Source organism: Sparus aurata, chromosome 15, assembly GCF_900880675.1.
Source record: "Sparus aurata chromosome 15, fSpaAur1.1, whole genome shotgun sequence".
NCBI lineage: Eukaryota > Metazoa > Chordata > Actinopteri > Spariformes > Sparidae > Sparus > Sparus aurata.
Window position 1 is genome coordinate 23,506,622 of NC_044201.1, and position 18,041 is coordinate 23,524,662.

The window sequence follows — 18,041 nt, forward strand, 5'->3', positions numbered from 1 at the left end:
ATGTACTGCAAGGTAAGCTAAATTTACTCTAATTACCTAACAAAAAAGTTACTATCATGCATCTTGGTTGTTTCCTTTTCTGTTGTACTCTGAATTTAGTCAAAAACAATGACCCAGACATATACAAACAGTTGCCAATCGATAAAAAAATAATTTTAGCGTCGTCATTTGTCAAATTAAACCTAATTAGCTAACAAAAAGTTGCTAACATGCATCTTGGTTGTTTCCTTTACTCCTGCACTATGGATGTAGTAGAAACAATGACCCAGACATGATTGTTGCCAATCGATAAAACAAATGAATTTAAACGTCTTAATATATCAAATTGACACTAAGTTACACTTGGTTGTTTCCTTTTCTGTTGTGAGCTGACCCAGACATATTAAAAAAGATGCCAATTGATAAGACATAACGTAGAAGGGGCCCTTGGTGGTTTTGGAGAAGAAATTCAGACTCAGAGCTTTAGTAATTATACAAACTCAGAATTATTTATCTTTTCCTTAACTGAATAAAGAAACTGATATCGGAGAACAATAAGGTCCACCGAACCTTGTTTGAGGCTAGAAAGGTGGCAGGGTCCGCCAAATGTCAAGTAAAATAGTATGAAATTGTGTTGTCCTTCGAGGTCAGTTTGTTTATTCAGTCATGACAACGAAGACAGTTTATTTATTTGGTTTATTCTGCCGTGAACACGGAAACAGTTTGTTTATTAAGTTTGTTTAGGCATAAGAAAAAATAAGTCAATGGAGATTCTTCTCTTCCAATTAAAATGCCTTCCCCAAAACTACATAGTGGACCTTTAAGGTTGAAAACATGTTGTAATGCAGCCACGGTAGTCATAACTCAAAAGGAGTGTGAAAAAGGCTAAAAAGCTTCGAAAGAGGAAATCTTTCCCACTTCCACATTGGCTTCCATGCCATGGAAAAAACTTCACTGCTACATGCTGGAGTAATTCAATCAATCCACGAAAATCCTATTAAGAGACCTTCAAACGTGTTTCCAGGGAGATGGAGTGAGAAAACATAAATATTTGCAGTATCACACTTGAGAGGTTAAAATGAAAGCATGGCATTCATGCTGGTAGGGCAGCCAGTGGGCTATGGCATCAGGTCCTAAAGCTTATAGGTTTATATTATGAGTGGAATAAAAGTGTAGCTTCAAACATGTGCCAACCCAAAAGCCATGAAAGTGCTGACAGTGCTGAATGTACTGTACAGGCCAGTTCAACCCAGAAGGATCCACAGTTTTATTTTACCTCAACGTGGATGGTAATAAGATGCTCTTAAAAGATGAAGAGAAATGGTTCCAACTTCACTTTTGAATAAAAAATTGGCACTTTAAACATAAAGCCAGTTTATAGTACACCGTGGGGCATGTCTCAGACACAAGGTCAAAATATCCCCAGTCTCAAACCAGAGATGGAATGTAACTAAGTACATTTCCTCTGGTGCTGTACTTCAGGAAAGTACAAGCACTCCACAACATTTTGGAGGCAATTTATTGTTCTTTATATTCCACTTATTTGATAACTTTAGTTACTAGTTACTTTGCAGACTACAAGCTACATCTGCGCAAAAGTTTTGCATTTTTATATCATTTATTTTATTGCCAACTAATGACAACTGATTTCAGTAATAACTGGATCCTATGATTGGTCGAATCATAGTGTGTATACATTATATAGCTATATATACAGTACATGTACATATAGTCGTAGTTTACTCGTACTTTTGATACTCAATTACATTTGATATCAGATACTTTATGACTTTAACCCCGATTTGTATAGGTGACTTTTACTGTTACCAAAGTAATACTTCTTTACCTTTGAGTATGACTTTTTTAAACTTTCTACGACACTGTTTAAAACTAACAAACACATACACAAACTGTCAGTTGAACTTCTCTAAAAGCAAAGGCTAGTCTGAATGATCATTTAAGTGCTTTAACAGTGACTAAAACTCGTGACTTTACTTAGGCAAAGAGGACTGTGGTGGTTTGTTTCTTAGCAACAGCACCTGAGCAATGAAGGGAAAGGAGTGGGCCGAAGAGGTAACTTCAGTACATATGAAAATGTAATGACACTGTGACACAATGAAAAACACTCAAAGAGCTGCCTAACAAGATGTTTTAGACAAAGTGACAGAGAGTGCTGACAAAACTTAAAACAGAGGATATTCAGTTGAGCTCAATGGAGGTGGTTTTGCTTCATGGGAAATTGTCTGAGAGAGTTGTAAACATTGGCATAATAATATGCACATCCAGGCAGGATATCCAGAGCCTTGTAAAATTCCAGGCAGTAATTCTTGTAAAGCTTGCATGTGTTTACTCAACAGCGTGCCTCGACGTCGACAGCTCCCATTGGACCACTGGCTGGAGCTTGCAATTAGGAACCAGAGTTTGGCAGTTGTTAAAGATACCATTGAAGAAAATATGGCAGATCGGCTACTCTGCCACAGACGGCGTGGCCGCTTGTTTATTCATTTATGTCAGGCATTCTTAATCATGGACCTCAGGACCCCATGCTCTGCTGGTTTCCAGTTTAGCCAATTAGGTACGGGCTATTTCTCATGACATAAAAGATGGATGCAATTAACTAGTTGGTAAGACAGAACAAGGGTCTTCAAACTGTGGGTCAGGACCCTCAACAGGGCCCTTACAAAGTAATTTGAGGGGTTATAAGATGATTTATGAAATATGAAAAATGTTCCGTTTTTTTTTCCTTTGAAGCCCTTCTTGAAAAGGAAGCGAGAATACATTTATAGTTCTGTTTTCATTCATGTTTGTTGTTTGGTTTGTCAGCAGGATTACTGAAATTGAGTGAAAAAACAACATGTGTAGTTTCATTACAATATTTTTCATGTGTCTACATCTCTGTGGATTAATATAACATTAATACAACAGTAAAAACAAAACAAAGTGATTTTTTATTCCAAGAGGTCATCCCTCCTCAGTTACATTTCATATTTGCTTAATTACACAAGGCTCTTCAAAATGAAAAACAACATAATCATATCTTATACAAAAAAACAAACAAACAAACAAACAAATATTCTCTGGTGTCATTTGAATCAAAGTACTCGCTTGAAGATGAGTGCCGTCACACTGTTGCCTTTCTTTCCTCCAAATTGGAAACTCGGTGTAGGCAACTCCTGTACAAACTCAAATCCTGTGAGGCAACACAGACAAAAAGTTCACATTAAGAAATTGCATTGTGCAAACTACCAGAACGTCAACACGCTGTGTTAAACACAGATGCCAAGAATCTTTTCCTGCTGACTATGGCTACAGCGAGGTTAGGAGAAGCACTGTGAGTCAAGAACTATCCATCCACCATCTGTGGTGTTTCCTGGGGCCTTGTAAAGGCAGGCTGTCAGTGTGACAGATGAGATCTCAAGGCCCTTTGGCCCCCTGCAGGCTCTCCAGAGTGACTGCACTGAGACGACTGACAGCTATTGGAAGCTTGCCGAAATTCTGTCTTTACAAGGCTGTTGTTGCCTGCAGCTTAACAACCTGCCAGGTAACTGTCGCATTTCTGGTACTGTGTGTTTTGACTGAGGGTCAGACAACAATACACTCAAACATAAAGATGTTCCATGCCAGAGAGACACAGCTGTAAATCACACTAATGCACATCTACAGGATCAACACGTTTTAAGTTAACCCATTTACAATTCTGCATACACGCATTTAAAGGTGCCCTTTGGAACTTTCTTAAGGTTATAAAGTTATGTTTATAATTAGTGCTGCTTAGTGAAACCAATTGTGTGTACCCTTGAGGTTTTAAGTGTTATAAAATATTAGCAAAGCCGCATTTTAAATGCAGCATTGTTAACATCCATGTTTGCTGGTTAACAGTATTCTTCTCCGTCTTTGTTGTTACATTGTAACACTATTGTAAGGACTACAGGGGCCCACTCTATGGAAAAACATACATTAACTTTAGCATTACAAACAAACATGTTGTGTATTTTTTAGATTTTTAAGTCCAAGTAGTGAAATAAATTGGGATTGAGCAGTGGCAAGGTAGAATCACCTGTTTAAGGAACTTGACATAATCCTGTTTTATAGTTTTTAAACATCTGATCAAAGGTCAGTTTACAGAGACTTTACCAGTCGAATCATTAAGCTTTGAATGACTACAGAGAGCTGCATACCCTGAAAAACAAGTAGCTCTCATAAAGAAATTAACAAGAATCAAAAGGATCCATTTATTATCACACATTCAATGACTTACTTCAGAGTTTCCCCTCACCTTCACTGAATCTGTCTAGCAGCTGCTCTTTTGTCCAGTTACAGGAAGTGATAGCGAAGAATCCTTTGTCCTTAAGAGCATCTTTTAACGCTTGGACATAGAGTTTTTTGCTCTCCTTGGCGTTGTCTGGGTTTAGGCTTATTGCATCGAATGTTCCTTTGTCGATGCAGACATCAAAACCCTTAAGCTCGCCTTGACAGTTTAAGAAGTCCATCTCCTAAAATAAAGAAAAGGTGAGTTCAGGAAATGTTTGTCTGTTGATCGACCCTACAACAAATACATAATATGGCACCTTATGTATAATCTGACCCTTTATATGTAGGCTAAACTATATATTTACCGGAGGTGGACATCTTTCAGCATGTGTTATACCTTGCTGCTTAACTTTAAAACCAAATTCCAACTTCTGCCATGACAGCAGTTAATTCTGCGGAGGTTGCTGACCTGTAATACCACCAGTGAAAGGAGCCCTTTATCTGGACAGAGGGCAGAACACCAGATCTCTCGGGAGCGCTCCAGAGCCACATACTCACAAACCATGGGTCACAAAATGTGTGATATATGAAGGAGAATCAACAGTGATTCAGTGGCGACAGAAATGTGTATATGTTGTTGCAACAGACCTCAGTTAAAATTTGAGCATGAGTCTGTTAAATGGAAAAAAAAATGAGATGTTGATGGAATGTATGAAGGTGACATGTTAAAGCAGCAGCAGACAGTGACTAATGTACGTGGAGACAGGGGGCTTGACATAGATTTGAGACTAAGAACAACCTTTGAGGTAGGAAACTGTACAAGGAAGAGCTGAAACTCCTCAGACTCCATTAAAGGCTACACATGCACAAAAAAGAGCACATTCACACAAATTACTTTGGCATTCTGCGATACTGAAGAAATGAACAACATGCCAATTTTTCTCTCACACGCACCGTACTTACCCTATCCAGCTAAGGTCAATATTGACTTCAGTGGTAGGCTTCCTGCCCAAGCAAAGTAATGCATATAACATACATGCAACTGTATCATGCACACATTAAGAGGAAAACTCACTCATCACATCCCTTATAGACTGGCTGGCCTTTACAACTTGTTTTTCTTGCATATATATGTTAGAAGATGTGTTAGGTCCTGCCAGTTCATTGGGGTTTGAGGTGCTTTGATCTGAATGGTGGGCAGGCTTCCATCACTTTCAGAGCCTTCTTCCTATCCAAGTCTCCCACATAGTAAACATAGGAGAGTTTCCTCTAAGCTTCCCAGACCCAGGCTGCCTCACAGAATGCTGAAAGCTATTTTGTATCATTGACATTTAGGAATGAAGGGGAGTGATTAGAAAGTTTCAATTTCCTGTTGGTCACTTCTTATCAATATACACATGAACAGAATGTACCTGCTAGGTGTGATACTGGTGTAATTTAACTCTACTAATACTGAAGTTTTAATATGAAAAACATAACTTAACCTACCTTTACAGATATGTCTGTTAAATCCTCCGCCTGTAGCACATTTCTGGACAACTCTACAGATGCTGGAGAATAATCTACGCCAGTCAGATTCCTGTATCCTTCTTTGGCCTAGACACAAAAACACACAAGCAGTTGAAGAATATAGCTTATCAGTTGTTATAGAAATGTCTTAGAAATGTTGAAGTAGTTTAAAAAAAACAATTACTATAGCAAAGATATGTTCCCTTTTAACCACAACTAATTTGGTTAACTGATCATTTAACTTCATGGTGCTCATGAAATAAAAATAAAAAATCATGAATGTAGAAATGTATTTTTACTCGGTTCACACCAGTTCAACTAAAAATGCTCCATTTCCAGTGCCAATGTCCAGAATGGCAGCACTTTCTGGAATCTCAGCTCTGTCCATCCATCGCAGCACACGACTCATGCTTTCCTCACCAAACCTTACATGAAGACAGAAAAAAGAACACAGACTTTAGTAAGGAGACAGGCTACCATCTGAAACCACAAACACTGCATTATTAAACCTTGTTAGGATTCATTACATCACTGCAATAACCGAGCCAGACCGATACTAGATTTCAGTGGCGCGTACAGATATAGCTGATGTTCGCATAAACACAGATTTTTATATAGATATGTATATATATATATATATATATATATATATATATATATATATATATGGAAATTAATATTTTTGCAACAATCCTTCAAATGTGACATGTGTTTAACACATATTACAAATAATGGAGGCGGTATATTTTACAGTTTAACCATAAACTTTACGTTCAAAATGAACTCAGTGCAATGAAACAGTAAACCTCACCATAAATTATGGTTAACACATATGTTCACACATATCAGAAAACATGTACACCAGTACTGATACATCCATAGTTGCCAACCCTGCCTATTTTTATTGCCCTCTGCTGGTTTCCTCCTGCGGTCACAATTCTCCTCTATTATGACAATCTTTCACACCTTTTCCCCTTTTAGTTATCATAACCTGCTTCTGGCCCTGTACAGCAAGTAGATTGCTGGACTATTGCACCTTAACTTCCTCAGTAAGTGACAAATTTCAGACACCCTGGAGAGAAGAATTCCCGTTTCTTACTAAGTTTAAAGAGAAAGGGGCTGTAAAATGTGCCATGTCATTTTTTCTGGAAATCACTGGGGGCTGCATCATGTCATTCCCTGACAAGGCAGTGGTGTGCACAGACTCTTTAAGGGGCAGGGACACATAAATGACTGAATGAACAAAAGGTGATAAATACTAGTTTGCTACCTTTTACCTATTATTTTGTTGTTTTCATTCTTTAAATGCCACCAGAGTGCAGGGAACACAGTCATATATTTAGGGTTATACTTTAGTTTGAAATCTCAGGGGTCTCAAGGTTGGCAAGTACGGATATATCTGTGATAAGATAAAATCAGTCAATACTGTAGGTAGGGATCCAATAAGAAGTAGACATGCTGGGTCATGCTAATCCTGGGCATTCAAGCATATTATTAATCTGTATGTGTTTACCATATCTCACCAACGTCCCCCATGTCTTTGAACGTCTCAAGCTCCTTCTGGTATGCATCTTCCCAACTGCAGAAAAGGACAATTAGTTATACAAGCAATACTCACATATAACCACAGATGACACATTGCTATATAGAAAACATGACACAGTAGCCTGTAGTCGTCAGCTTGTCATCTTTTATAGATTTTATTTATCTTGCTCTTGCATTACTTTTCCTCCCTCTCTTCTTCTCTTATATAGCTTTTATTCCTTTTAATTGCAATGTCTCATCTTGTCTTTTTGTGTTTTTTTATATTGTATAAGTCTATTATTATTAATGCAAAAACTTCGACGACAAACACACCCGTAAAAGATGGAAATGTAAACTAGATAACAACATCAGCTACAACTTTAAAGTTGCCGTGTATCTGTCTCACGGCATTTGCTTGCTTTCTAGCTAACAGGTTCAACTTCACTCTCGCTCTCAACACAATATGTTGTCAATTATACGTCCAGCACCAAATTCATCGTGACAAATCAGTGGGTAAATATTGTCTACATTAACCCGTGGCTCTTAGAGATGTAGACAAATATCCTAAAACGTGTTTTGTAAGGTTATTGTTATGTCCGTTAGCTCTGTTGTTGCCTGTACCCGACGAGAAGAACCAACCGCCATAAGTTAGCATATAGCAACGGTGCTAACGGAGCATAGCACTTACTATTCTTTCGTTCCGAGTTTTGAAGGTCCAAAATCGGTATCTGAGTCCCTGTCTTCCTCTGTATCCGAGGTATTTTCACAGCCATGTGGGCTCTCTGTGGCGACTTCCATGCTGGGGGAGAGGAGACCGTCAAGTCGCCGCCTACAGCTCCCACAAGACGTTGCGCTTGAGGAGCGTGCTTGCAACCGCAGGGGGCATCGGGATTGATAGGGATGTTTCCATCATGGCGGCATCCATTTCAGGTTATACTTTTAGTTCTGTGTGTTATCACAGCGCCAACAGCAACTCAGATCATGTAAGTATTCAGATTTCTGTTGACACACTACTATGCAAGGGTTGTTACAGTGTGCGTTGCTCGGAAGTGTGTCTTATCGTTCATCAACGCCATTAGTTTGTGTTGTTTTCCAGTGTCATCATCCTGTTGCTGGCTAGCTAGTGTTGGTTCCGTCTATTTACCGGCAGGTATGGTGAAATCAGACTGTGTAGCGACAGCTACATGAGGACATGACTGGTAATTTTAGGATAAGCTCGCGTTTTACAGCTGCAGAAGTGTTGAATATCTTGCTATGACATTACCTACAAAGAGCTGCACACATGAACACCTGCCATATCGATATAGGAAATGCTGTTAGGAAAGTTGGAGTTCCAGGAAATACTCAGTAGCTAGCTACTTAGCACGCTAGCTAAGCTACTAAGTCAAGTGACTTCCGTGTGTCGGTCCTGAATTTATCTAATCACCACGACGTGTTATCTGATAGAAGTTTGGTGTGTCATTACAAATCAGAGTCTGACTCCATAAAATAACCCACGTAGGTAATTTTAAACATTTTTGTTTTTCTCGTTTCGGCATAGCTAAGTTAGCTTGTTAGCCACATAGCTTATAGTGGTTGCATTTATGTCAAAACCGCTTTAAAACACGACTGACGTCCGTAAAAACATTTTTCTTTATTTGGGCTTTGGCTTGAGCGTTGTAGAAACGCAACCGAGGAGAAGTGCTTTGTGACTGGCGTATGAGAAACAGTTCACACAAGCGTTGACCAAACTATCGTCAGCGCTGTTTACATGTTTCTTCCTCCTGTCAAGACTTTTAAAGTCGGCCGGGGCAGGTGGGCAGTTTCTTCTTACATGCTTGCCTGCATTCCTGAGATCAGCAGGAAGTGTTAGGCAACGCAGTAGATTACCAGCTGCTTTCACTGATCAGTGATTTAAACAATGAGTTACTTTAGTCCCACAAACCAATGTTGATTTGTTATCTATTTTGCATGAGGGAAAGTATTGATTATGATTCTGTGTTTCTTCTGACAGTACCCGTTATTGTTGTTCTGTATGCACTAAAAATTATTACCCGTTGGACTAGCCCCTCTGTATTACTGTAGGGCCTCAGAACATATTTTGGTATTTGGTAAAACTATTTTTCAATTAATCAATAAATTGTTTAGTCTAAAAATATATCGCAAAATAGTGAAAAGTGTTGATCACGTTTCCGTTTTTTTGACATATTTGCTTGATGAACAACTAAACATGAACAAATTGAAAAATAAAATGTTGACTTATTTTCTATCAATTTATTAATAATAATAATGATAGTAGTAATAATAATAATAATAAATATGATAATAATACATTTTATTTATAAGTACCTTTCAAGTCACCCAAGGACACATTACAAAGCAAATAAAGAAGACAATGATGATACAGTAATAATACAAAAAGAGTCACCAATTAATTAATTGATTAATGGACTAATTGATTCATGTCTACATTACAGTCCTAACCACAGTTTTTGTCAAAACTGTATTTGTACAGGAGGGCTTCCTGTTAGGAGAAGTAAGGCAAGAAGAGACTGTCAGCATCAGCGACACACAGATCAGCAGTGCAGAGTTGATCCAGGTAGTAGGTAAGTCATGAGAAAACAGACAAACAACAATGGTGTGGCATTTTAAGCAATACGTGATCATTCATTAGTGTTCAGAAGTTCTCAAGAACAACATTTTCAGACCTATTTCACAGAGACATTTTGACTAGTCACAGGTGTAAATAATAAAATCAGTGCTGTCTATCTGCTTCAGTGCAGAGTCTTGTTATTTGTATGCCAGCGCTGTCACACAGTCATGGTTTACTTAAAAAGAACAGAGCCACTGTTCGTTATTAATAACACCTATGACGAGCCACAATGTCTGCTGTGAAAAAGCTTCATTTAATCCCTTTGCACCTTTTTCAAAGAAGTACAGCTCATTAGAGGAACACCTTATACAGGTTCTGTCATAGCTGCTGTATACCCACGGTCCGCCCACACAAGTATTTTTCACTGATTTTGCTTTTAAGAAAATCTTCCTAAGACTGTGTAGGCGTGTACAGACTGAGGTTGTTGACATTTTCCTCTCATTTTATTATTCTTAAAGTACATCAGTTTCAGTGTTATGACGTAATTCATTGTACAGTATGGCCCATCCGTAACCTGAGAATTTGAATGAGCCATAATTTAAAACATCTGTGTAGGTGTGCGGGGCCCCTGACATCTATTTTACTGACTGTAAACTATTCATGTTGAATAGATACCAAATGTTGTTGAAGCTGCCTAGTCAAATAATCAGCATAGTGGCATACTAGATATAGTTGTTACTAAAGCACACCTGTCAATATATCTGAAACAGACTGAACAGGAGACATTTGAATTACTCTGCCAGATTAACTCACTTTGAAATTACGATTTATAATATATGGCAAAATATGGCAACGTATTACAAAAGATTGACTTTTGATTTTTGTGAATTGCTCGGGTTAACTGCTTCCTTAATTTGTCTTCTGTCCATTTGGTCATCATAAAACAAGTATGCTTTAAAACATCTGAATATTTTATATAACTAAGACAGAAATGATGCCACGAAGCAGCTTTTATGTTGATCACTTATCCATCTGCTTCTGTTTACTCTGTCACAGACGTGCAAAGCTTTATGCAAATGACCTATTTTTAAAGTGGTTGGAATAACAGTCTGCTTGGTAGATGATTTTGTGTTGTATGCGAAGACAACTGAAACTTAAAGCCAATGTAATGTAATCGGTAACAGAAGAAAGTACTTTTTCATCCATATTAAGTACAGATATCTACATGAATATATGAAGTTTACATTTAGATTTAAGGGATTCACATATACAATTCTATAAAACTGAAATATCTGTCACTTGTTGCTATGTGTTCCCAACAGAAATCCATAACCATGATCCTTGTGCACAGTTGTTTAGGTAAGATGTGGGCTTTTTATTCTCAACCTGATACTATTGTCATCAATTATCAATTCCCACAACTGTATAACTTTTACACTGCTTTAGGGAGGCAAAATGGTCAGTAAACAGTATTAAGCCATGATAGTTTTGTTTAAGAAAACATGAGCCACCTCCGTTGTAACACACGCATAACAATGTAAGGTTAAGTAAGGTTGGTTGAAGTGGCATTTTACAAGAGAGCTCTTTCTATTGTTGTGTGTGCCTTCAATCTAATGTGCGTTTGTGCAGAGTAACTTTTTAAATCTTAGTTTCAGGTCATTGTAAATAGACTGTCAGTTTAAATGGAAACGTCAGTTGCCTTACATCTATTTTAGAACCCACTAAGTTAATTGACTGAGTGGACAGTAGATGGCCCCATCTGACAAGTTTGGGTAATGGAAGTATGCCAAGGCCGAGGAGGAACATGATGAATCAGACTGAACTAACTTGTGCTTTTTTTCCCTCCCATCAGCTTTTATGACTATGCGGGAAAAATCAATGAAGAAAGTCTCAACAGCATACTTAAAGATAGGCGGAAAGTGAGTTGTTGTTTTTATTAAAATTGTGATTATAACCTGCATTGTGGCTGATATCCTGTTAAAAGTCAGTTGTGCCTTTTTTTAACCTGTTAGCCAAGTTTACACCAAAGTGAATCCTAGTAAAATCAGTCATAATTTGGACATGCAGTTAATATATTAAATTATATTATATTATAATCACTATTCGTTATCACTGAAGTTTTTACTGTGACTATGAGATCAAAAAAACATTTATACAAATGTCCTTCTTTTGGTCTTGCAGAGCGTCATTGGTTGGTACCGGTTTCGGAGGAACACACAGCAACAGATGTCCTTCAGGGAACAGATCATCCACAAACAGCTGACTGAGCTGCTCGGTGTGCCCGACCTCGTCTTCCTTCTTTTCAGCTTCATCTCCACAGCCAACAGCTCCACGCACGCACTGGAGTATGTGCTCTTCAGACCTAACCGCAGGTAATAACTGCATGCTGACCAACATTGGCAAACATGCATAATAAAGATACTGTCTGATCAATAAATATGTATTACCATCCACACATTTGATTTACATAGAAGTAGTTCCTGTGAACTTTTTTTGTATATTGAAGTTCATTTTGCACTGCAATCCTCTGATCTGATTGGTATCTGAGCCTATAATGACCTTGTTAAGTGGATTGAGTGAAATCATTATCTGACCGATCCATAATTAATTAGTTTCTTTGTCCTTGTAATTAAAAAAATTAAGTGCTGCTGCCATCAATTGCCAGAGCGCTAGTACCAGATTGGGATTTTGAATCAGAAGAGAAGTAGTCAGATTGGTGAATCCTCTCTTTTGTATATCCTCCATTTTAAACATGTATGAACTCAGGTTAAGAAAGGCAAAGTCACAAAAGGCTGAAATGCTAACTTTTTTTTTGAGTGTGTGTAATTTTTGGGCCTGTATATGGCTTATTGACGGAACAGCTTAAGAGATTACAGGAAACAGGATGAGAGAAATGAGGAATGACACGCAGCGAAGGGCCCCAGGCCGGGACTCGAACCAGTGAGGACAAAGCCTCTGTATGTGGGACGCCCGCTCTAACAACTGAGCTAATCGGCCCCCCTTAAATGCTAAATATTGAGAGCAATTTCACTTTCAAGCCATCCAAGCTTCACAGGTCACCAGAGTCAGTCAGAAATGCTTCATTGGCAGGAGCTGTGACGGCTAGAAAAAAAAGTTAATATTTGTGTAAAGTCATTATATTTAGTATCATATTATGTGTATAACATTGATTTCCTGAAAAAATATGCCATGAATTTACACTGTTAACTCGTGTTCTCTATTCAGTAGGTTCAACCAGAGGATCACTCTCACAATCCCAAACCTCGGCAACACAAGCCAACAGGAATACAAAGTGTCCTCGGTGCCCAACACCTCACTCAGCTACACCCAGGTCATCAAAGAGCATGGGTAAGGTTTTGACTTTTTACTACACCCTTGTCATTCACACTTTTGTCTCAGGGAGGGTTCAGACAGCCATGTGTCCCCTCTGATATGCGTGGTGTTGCAGCAGCCATCTGTTTACACCTGACAGCATACGACAGCTTCACCTTGAGGGCATGTGCAGCTCCCTCCCTGCTCCCATGCTGGTGCCTCAAATACTCAGCGGGAGTTGCTTCCTTTCTACAGACACTTTTGTGTTTGGTGGGGTGGCAGGAAAATTACTCTGGTCACTTTGGTAGTGTGCGACCCCAGTATTTATTTGTGTGCGTCTAGTCCTTCTTACACTTGACACTGCATCCAAGTGGATCAGCATATGTGTGTGTGACTGACTGCTGGTATGTGACATTCTGCACATGCCTCTGCTTGTATATCTGGGTCTATGTGTCTTAACTTAGACCTACTGTTCCTGTTATAGAAGTCTAAATAGGGGGTTTAGCCAGGACTGTCTATTCGGCTTCTCTGATAACATCACTCTATTTTCACCTCAGCTCATTCAGCTCATAATTGTGTGTGACAGTCAGTGGTATACATTTGATTGAGGTTTGATATGGAAGACATCCACTGCTGTGATGCGTAGATTCTGATGATCAAATTTGGTGACCTGGTACTGTTTGATGATATTTATTATGTCGTGAATAATGTAAATGACATATCTTCTGGATCCATTTTCCAGGGCTGAATTCTTTGACAAAGATGGTGTGATGAAGGATATCCGAACAATATTCCAAGTCTACAGTGCACTACAAGATAAAGTGCAGGTCAGTAACAGATAGCTGGTGCATTTTGCATAGGATATGTAGTGATGAAGAGATGACTCAAGGACATATTGTTGCCTGTTTGTCTTGTTTTTTTAGGCTGTGTGTGGGGAGGTAGAACAAAGTGAACGTGTGAAGGAGAAAATTCAAGAGGATGTGAACAAACTCAAGCAACAAATTGCTCTCAGGAAACGCAAGACAGCAGAAGAAGAGAAGAGTAAGTACCCAATTTGGATGCTATAAACTGAATATATGTAATTCAATTTAAGGTCTTTTAAAAAAATATATTCTCTCTATCTATCTATCTATCTATCTATCTATCTATCTATCTATCTATCTATCTATCTATCTATCTATCTATCTATCTATCTATCTATCTATCTATCTATCATTTAATCAATCAATCTTGATTTCCTCTGATTTAATGCACTCCTTTATACAACTTCTTTTATATTCCACAGGATTACGCGAGTCCCAAAATGCAGACTCCCATTCCACTCCAGAGGAGAACACAGAACCTTCTCTTGCTTCCCCTCTGTCCAGGATAACGTTCCACACACCCTCTGCCCCGGAGCGGCCCAGTACCTCACCTAACCCACCGTCTTATGCTGACCTCTTGTCCCAGGATGACTCTCTGCTCTCCTCCTCTTCCCCACCTACCAGTGCTGCTCTATTGCCCCGGCCCCAAGCTGTGGGCTCTCCTGGACACCCTACCCCTGGCCCACTGGGGATGGCCCTGGGCCTCGGGCTAGGCCTGGGCACCAGCTCAAACCCTGTCACCACTCCCAGCACCCCATACCTCGGTAATGGTGACGGATCGAGCTCTGACTCATTGGACAGACAAGCTGCAGGGCAGGAAGATGATGAGGATGACGAGGATGATGATGAGGAGGAGGAAGATGAGGACAGTAGCGAATATGAGAACTTAGTGAGCGAAGCCGCTCATCTGCCAGTGGGCTCTGCCAGCATTTTAGCGCAAGGCCGGCCGGCTGCCCTTAGTCCGGATGGGGATGCTCGTGGCTCACAGACCACATAGAAACATGCAGGGTGTGTATGGGACACAAATAAGTGACGCACCTTGAGAGGTGGGCATCTCAAGCAATCAAAGATAGACAAATATAGACAAAAGATGTGCCAGTCCTGAAAGTGAAAGGCATGCGCAGGTGGTGTCCCGCTGTGAGTATTTCTTCTTGTCTTAGTCTGATCTCCATTTTAAGGGGAAATGTCGCTAGGCTTTGCAGGCTTAATAGGTGTGTCTCACAGGGGGGAAAAGTCATCTGTTTTGTTTGTTTTTTCTTTCCTCTTTTTGGAATGGGGTCGGTCTGGGTACTTCAGTGTGGATGTGTCTGGTTTCAGGGTCAGAAGTGGATATTACAAATTATGCCAACTGGTTGGCAAGCCGGCTCCCTAAAGTACATGCTTTCCTTCTCTTTCTGTTCTATGTTTGCATCACCAACTTTGAGCACCCACTCTTGCATTACCTTGCACTATTTTTTTTCACCTTCCTTTAAACAAACCATCAAAGAAAAGCAATGAGTAAAATATTTTGCGGCCTTCAAACAAGTTTTAAAATTAAGTAAGCAAATGGTTGTTCACTTTCTATTTGTTTGAATTTCAAGAAAGAGATTTATATGTAACTAGAATTTCTGCAACATGCACATGTCCCTCATTTGATTTTGGACTTATTGCGTCTTTTTCGTTCCATGTTACACAGTCTTTTAATTAATTAATAGTACAGTTGCCTATTTAACTGGTGAAGAATAGATTTCAAACAAGATTTACTCTGCCACTTCTATAATGGGTGCTTTATATATACATAAATATATATATTTTGTCAGATTAACAGTTAATCTAATTTGATTGACAGAAATGTCAATGTCTCGTTCCTCTTGGATAACACTGAAATTGTATGCGCTTTGCTGCACTTAACAACATTTAAGATTTCTTTATTATTGTGCTATACCAATGCTGTCATGTTGTGCCACTTGAGTAGTCCTCTTTGACCACCTTGAGCCAAATTCAGCTCAGCTTTTTGTGCGTTGTATGGGGTTCACAGGGCAAACACAATGTACTGTAGCTTTACTAACCAGATGCTTAAGGTTCCCTTTCTGCTGCTGCAACACAGAGAGCTGCCACTAAAAAAGACTGCATCTGTATGTTCTTCTCCACATAAAAAACCTGGCTGCTACTTCCACTTCACAGTGCTGGTTGTCTCCGATACTACTGACCATGATCATATAACCACTTCAATCTCCCTTCTCACTGACTTGTTCTCTATTAAACTCATAATGGAAGGCTGATCCCCTCTGTAGTGTGTAAATCGCAACCGTGGGAAGAGAGAGGCCGACCACCTCCCTGTCTTGGAATAGTTGACAGCAGACCTCATGTATTATGACCTGGTTTGGGTCAACGTTACGTGTATGGACCTGGATAATGTGATGAAAACATCATGACCTTGCTTCAGTATACAGTGCCTTCCACTCAGGGCAGTTTCTGTCTGCACACAACACATTCACTGATCTCTCTTGAGGGGTAAGATTATAACAAATTGTGGTGTGTTTGCAATAATCTACTTCCAGCTTCTTTTTTTCCCCCTTTTTTTAATTCCTACAGTTATATGCCTCTCTTTCCATGATGTGGTGTTTTGTCTACCTGAATCAATCTTCACTGCTTCCTAAACCTGTTTTCCCTCTTCACTTTCACTGACGACTTCGAAGTGGACCTGTGTCTCATGGTTGCAGCTGTGACTTTGCTTGCTTTATTGTTTGAAACTGGAATTATAACTGTAAAGTCCGAGGGAATCTGTTTAGTAACTTATACTTCTGCAAGGCAGAGTTGGTATGATGAGCATGACGGACATGCAGATGATTTTTTTTTTTTTTAAACATCTGACCCGACAAGGTGTGGATTGATTGACGTACGAAGCCTCCTTGCATGAACCGGTCAATTCTAGAGACACTTTTATATTCAGCATGGACAGACATTTGCACAGCACATGAAGGACGTCTTAACACAATGATCAGCAGGTTCGGAAAAGAAGACATCTGTCCTATGGTGGGAGAAGCTTTGCCTTGTGAACAAGCGCCGCTTTATTTACACAGCCTGTTTGTATGTCATGTTTTTTGCCTTAGGGTCATTTCATTTGCCCTGATGTGTAATGCCAATGAATCACTTATCGGGAACTGGCACTAAAAATGTTACTTAATAATCACCCAGAGTAACACAATCACACGATGTTAAAAGAAATGACAAAATCACTTTGTTAGGAGTATGGTTTCCTTTGACTACTGGAATATAATAAGGAAATATATAATGAATGTATAGTAGACAAGGGGAGGGGGGTAGCATTTAAACAGCACTTACTGTATAAGCTTGTCTCGGTTGAGTGTTGTGGTGGTATAGAGCAGCAGTCCTCGATGTTAGTCCTCACTCTTAATCCTGCTCTTCAGTCCCTAGATAATGGCTTTATAAGTCTCTTCCTTCTGGCATCCCTGACTTGATGGCCAGAATGAAAAGCAGCTGGACTCTGGTGCTGGAGGACCACTGGGATAAATCGTGAGATGGCTAATATTGTCAGGATCCTATACTTTTCAAGTTCCAACATAGTACAAATATACATTCATGTACTCTTACTGTATGGGGTGACCCTTCCCTTCCTTCCCCGAGTGGGCCATTGCAACATCAACACCTCCCTGAAAGCACAAAGTCCAGTGTCCAGCTTGAATCTTCTCAGCTTTTATCTGGATGTGTGTACTTGACGAAAGTAGATCAAGGACTTGCTTGGACGAGCACAGAGAATATGGTTCTTAAACTGGGGGGATAATAAATGAGACATGCATATGTGATATGATGTGCCTTTGTTTTCTTATAATTGAGTAACCACTTTTAAATGTGCAAGTATTTTTTTGCATGCTTACTTTTCTAACGAAGTGGGGTTTTGCAGGTTGATTGTGGCTATTTCTATGCGCCAAACCTACAGGCGCTCGTGTCAATGACATCACATTGGAGTGGGACGGGCTTTCCTGTAAACAAGAGTTGCATACATTTTCCCTCTGCTGAGCAAATAACTC

General features: G+C 39.4%; 2 protein-coding genes across 3 annotated transcripts; one reads left to right on the top strand and one right to left on the bottom strand.

Moving 5' to 3' along the window:
* Positions 1-2,904: 2,904 nt before the first annotated feature.
* Positions 2,905-8,145, bottom strand: eef1akmt2 (EEF1A lysine methyltransferase 2). The gene is made up of 6 exons (XM_030441947.1): positions 7,952-8,145; positions 7,253-7,318; positions 6,050-6,164; positions 5,719-5,826; positions 4,256-4,472; positions 2,905-3,169 (listed from the first exon to the last, which is right to left on the bottom strand). Exons 1-6 carry the CDS (start codon positions 8,059-8,061, stop codon positions 3,072-3,074), a joined length of 714 nt encoding a protein of 237 aa, XP_030297807.1. The 5' UTR covers positions 8,062-8,145; the 3' UTR covers positions 2,905-3,071.
* On the top strand, positions 8,119-17,816 carry abraxas2 (abraxas 2, BRISC complex subunit). Of its 2 annotated transcripts, none has more exons than XM_030441945.1 (9): positions 8,119-8,246; positions 9,758-9,848; positions 11,158-11,194; positions 11,688-11,754; positions 12,017-12,207; positions 13,061-13,183; positions 13,890-13,974; positions 14,071-14,188; positions 14,433-17,816. In XM_030441945.1, exons 1-9 carry the CDS (start codon positions 8,175-8,177, stop codon positions 15,005-15,007), a joined length of 1,359 nt encoding a protein of 452 aa, XP_030297805.1. In that variant the 5' UTR covers positions 8,119-8,174; the 3' UTR covers positions 15,008-17,816. The 2 variants fall into 2 exon arrangements, with proteins under 2 accessions (XP_030297805.1, XP_030297806.1); XM_030441946.1 differs by having other exon boundaries at positions 13,064-13,183.
* The last annotated feature ends 225 nt before the right edge of the window (positions 17,817-18,041 follow it).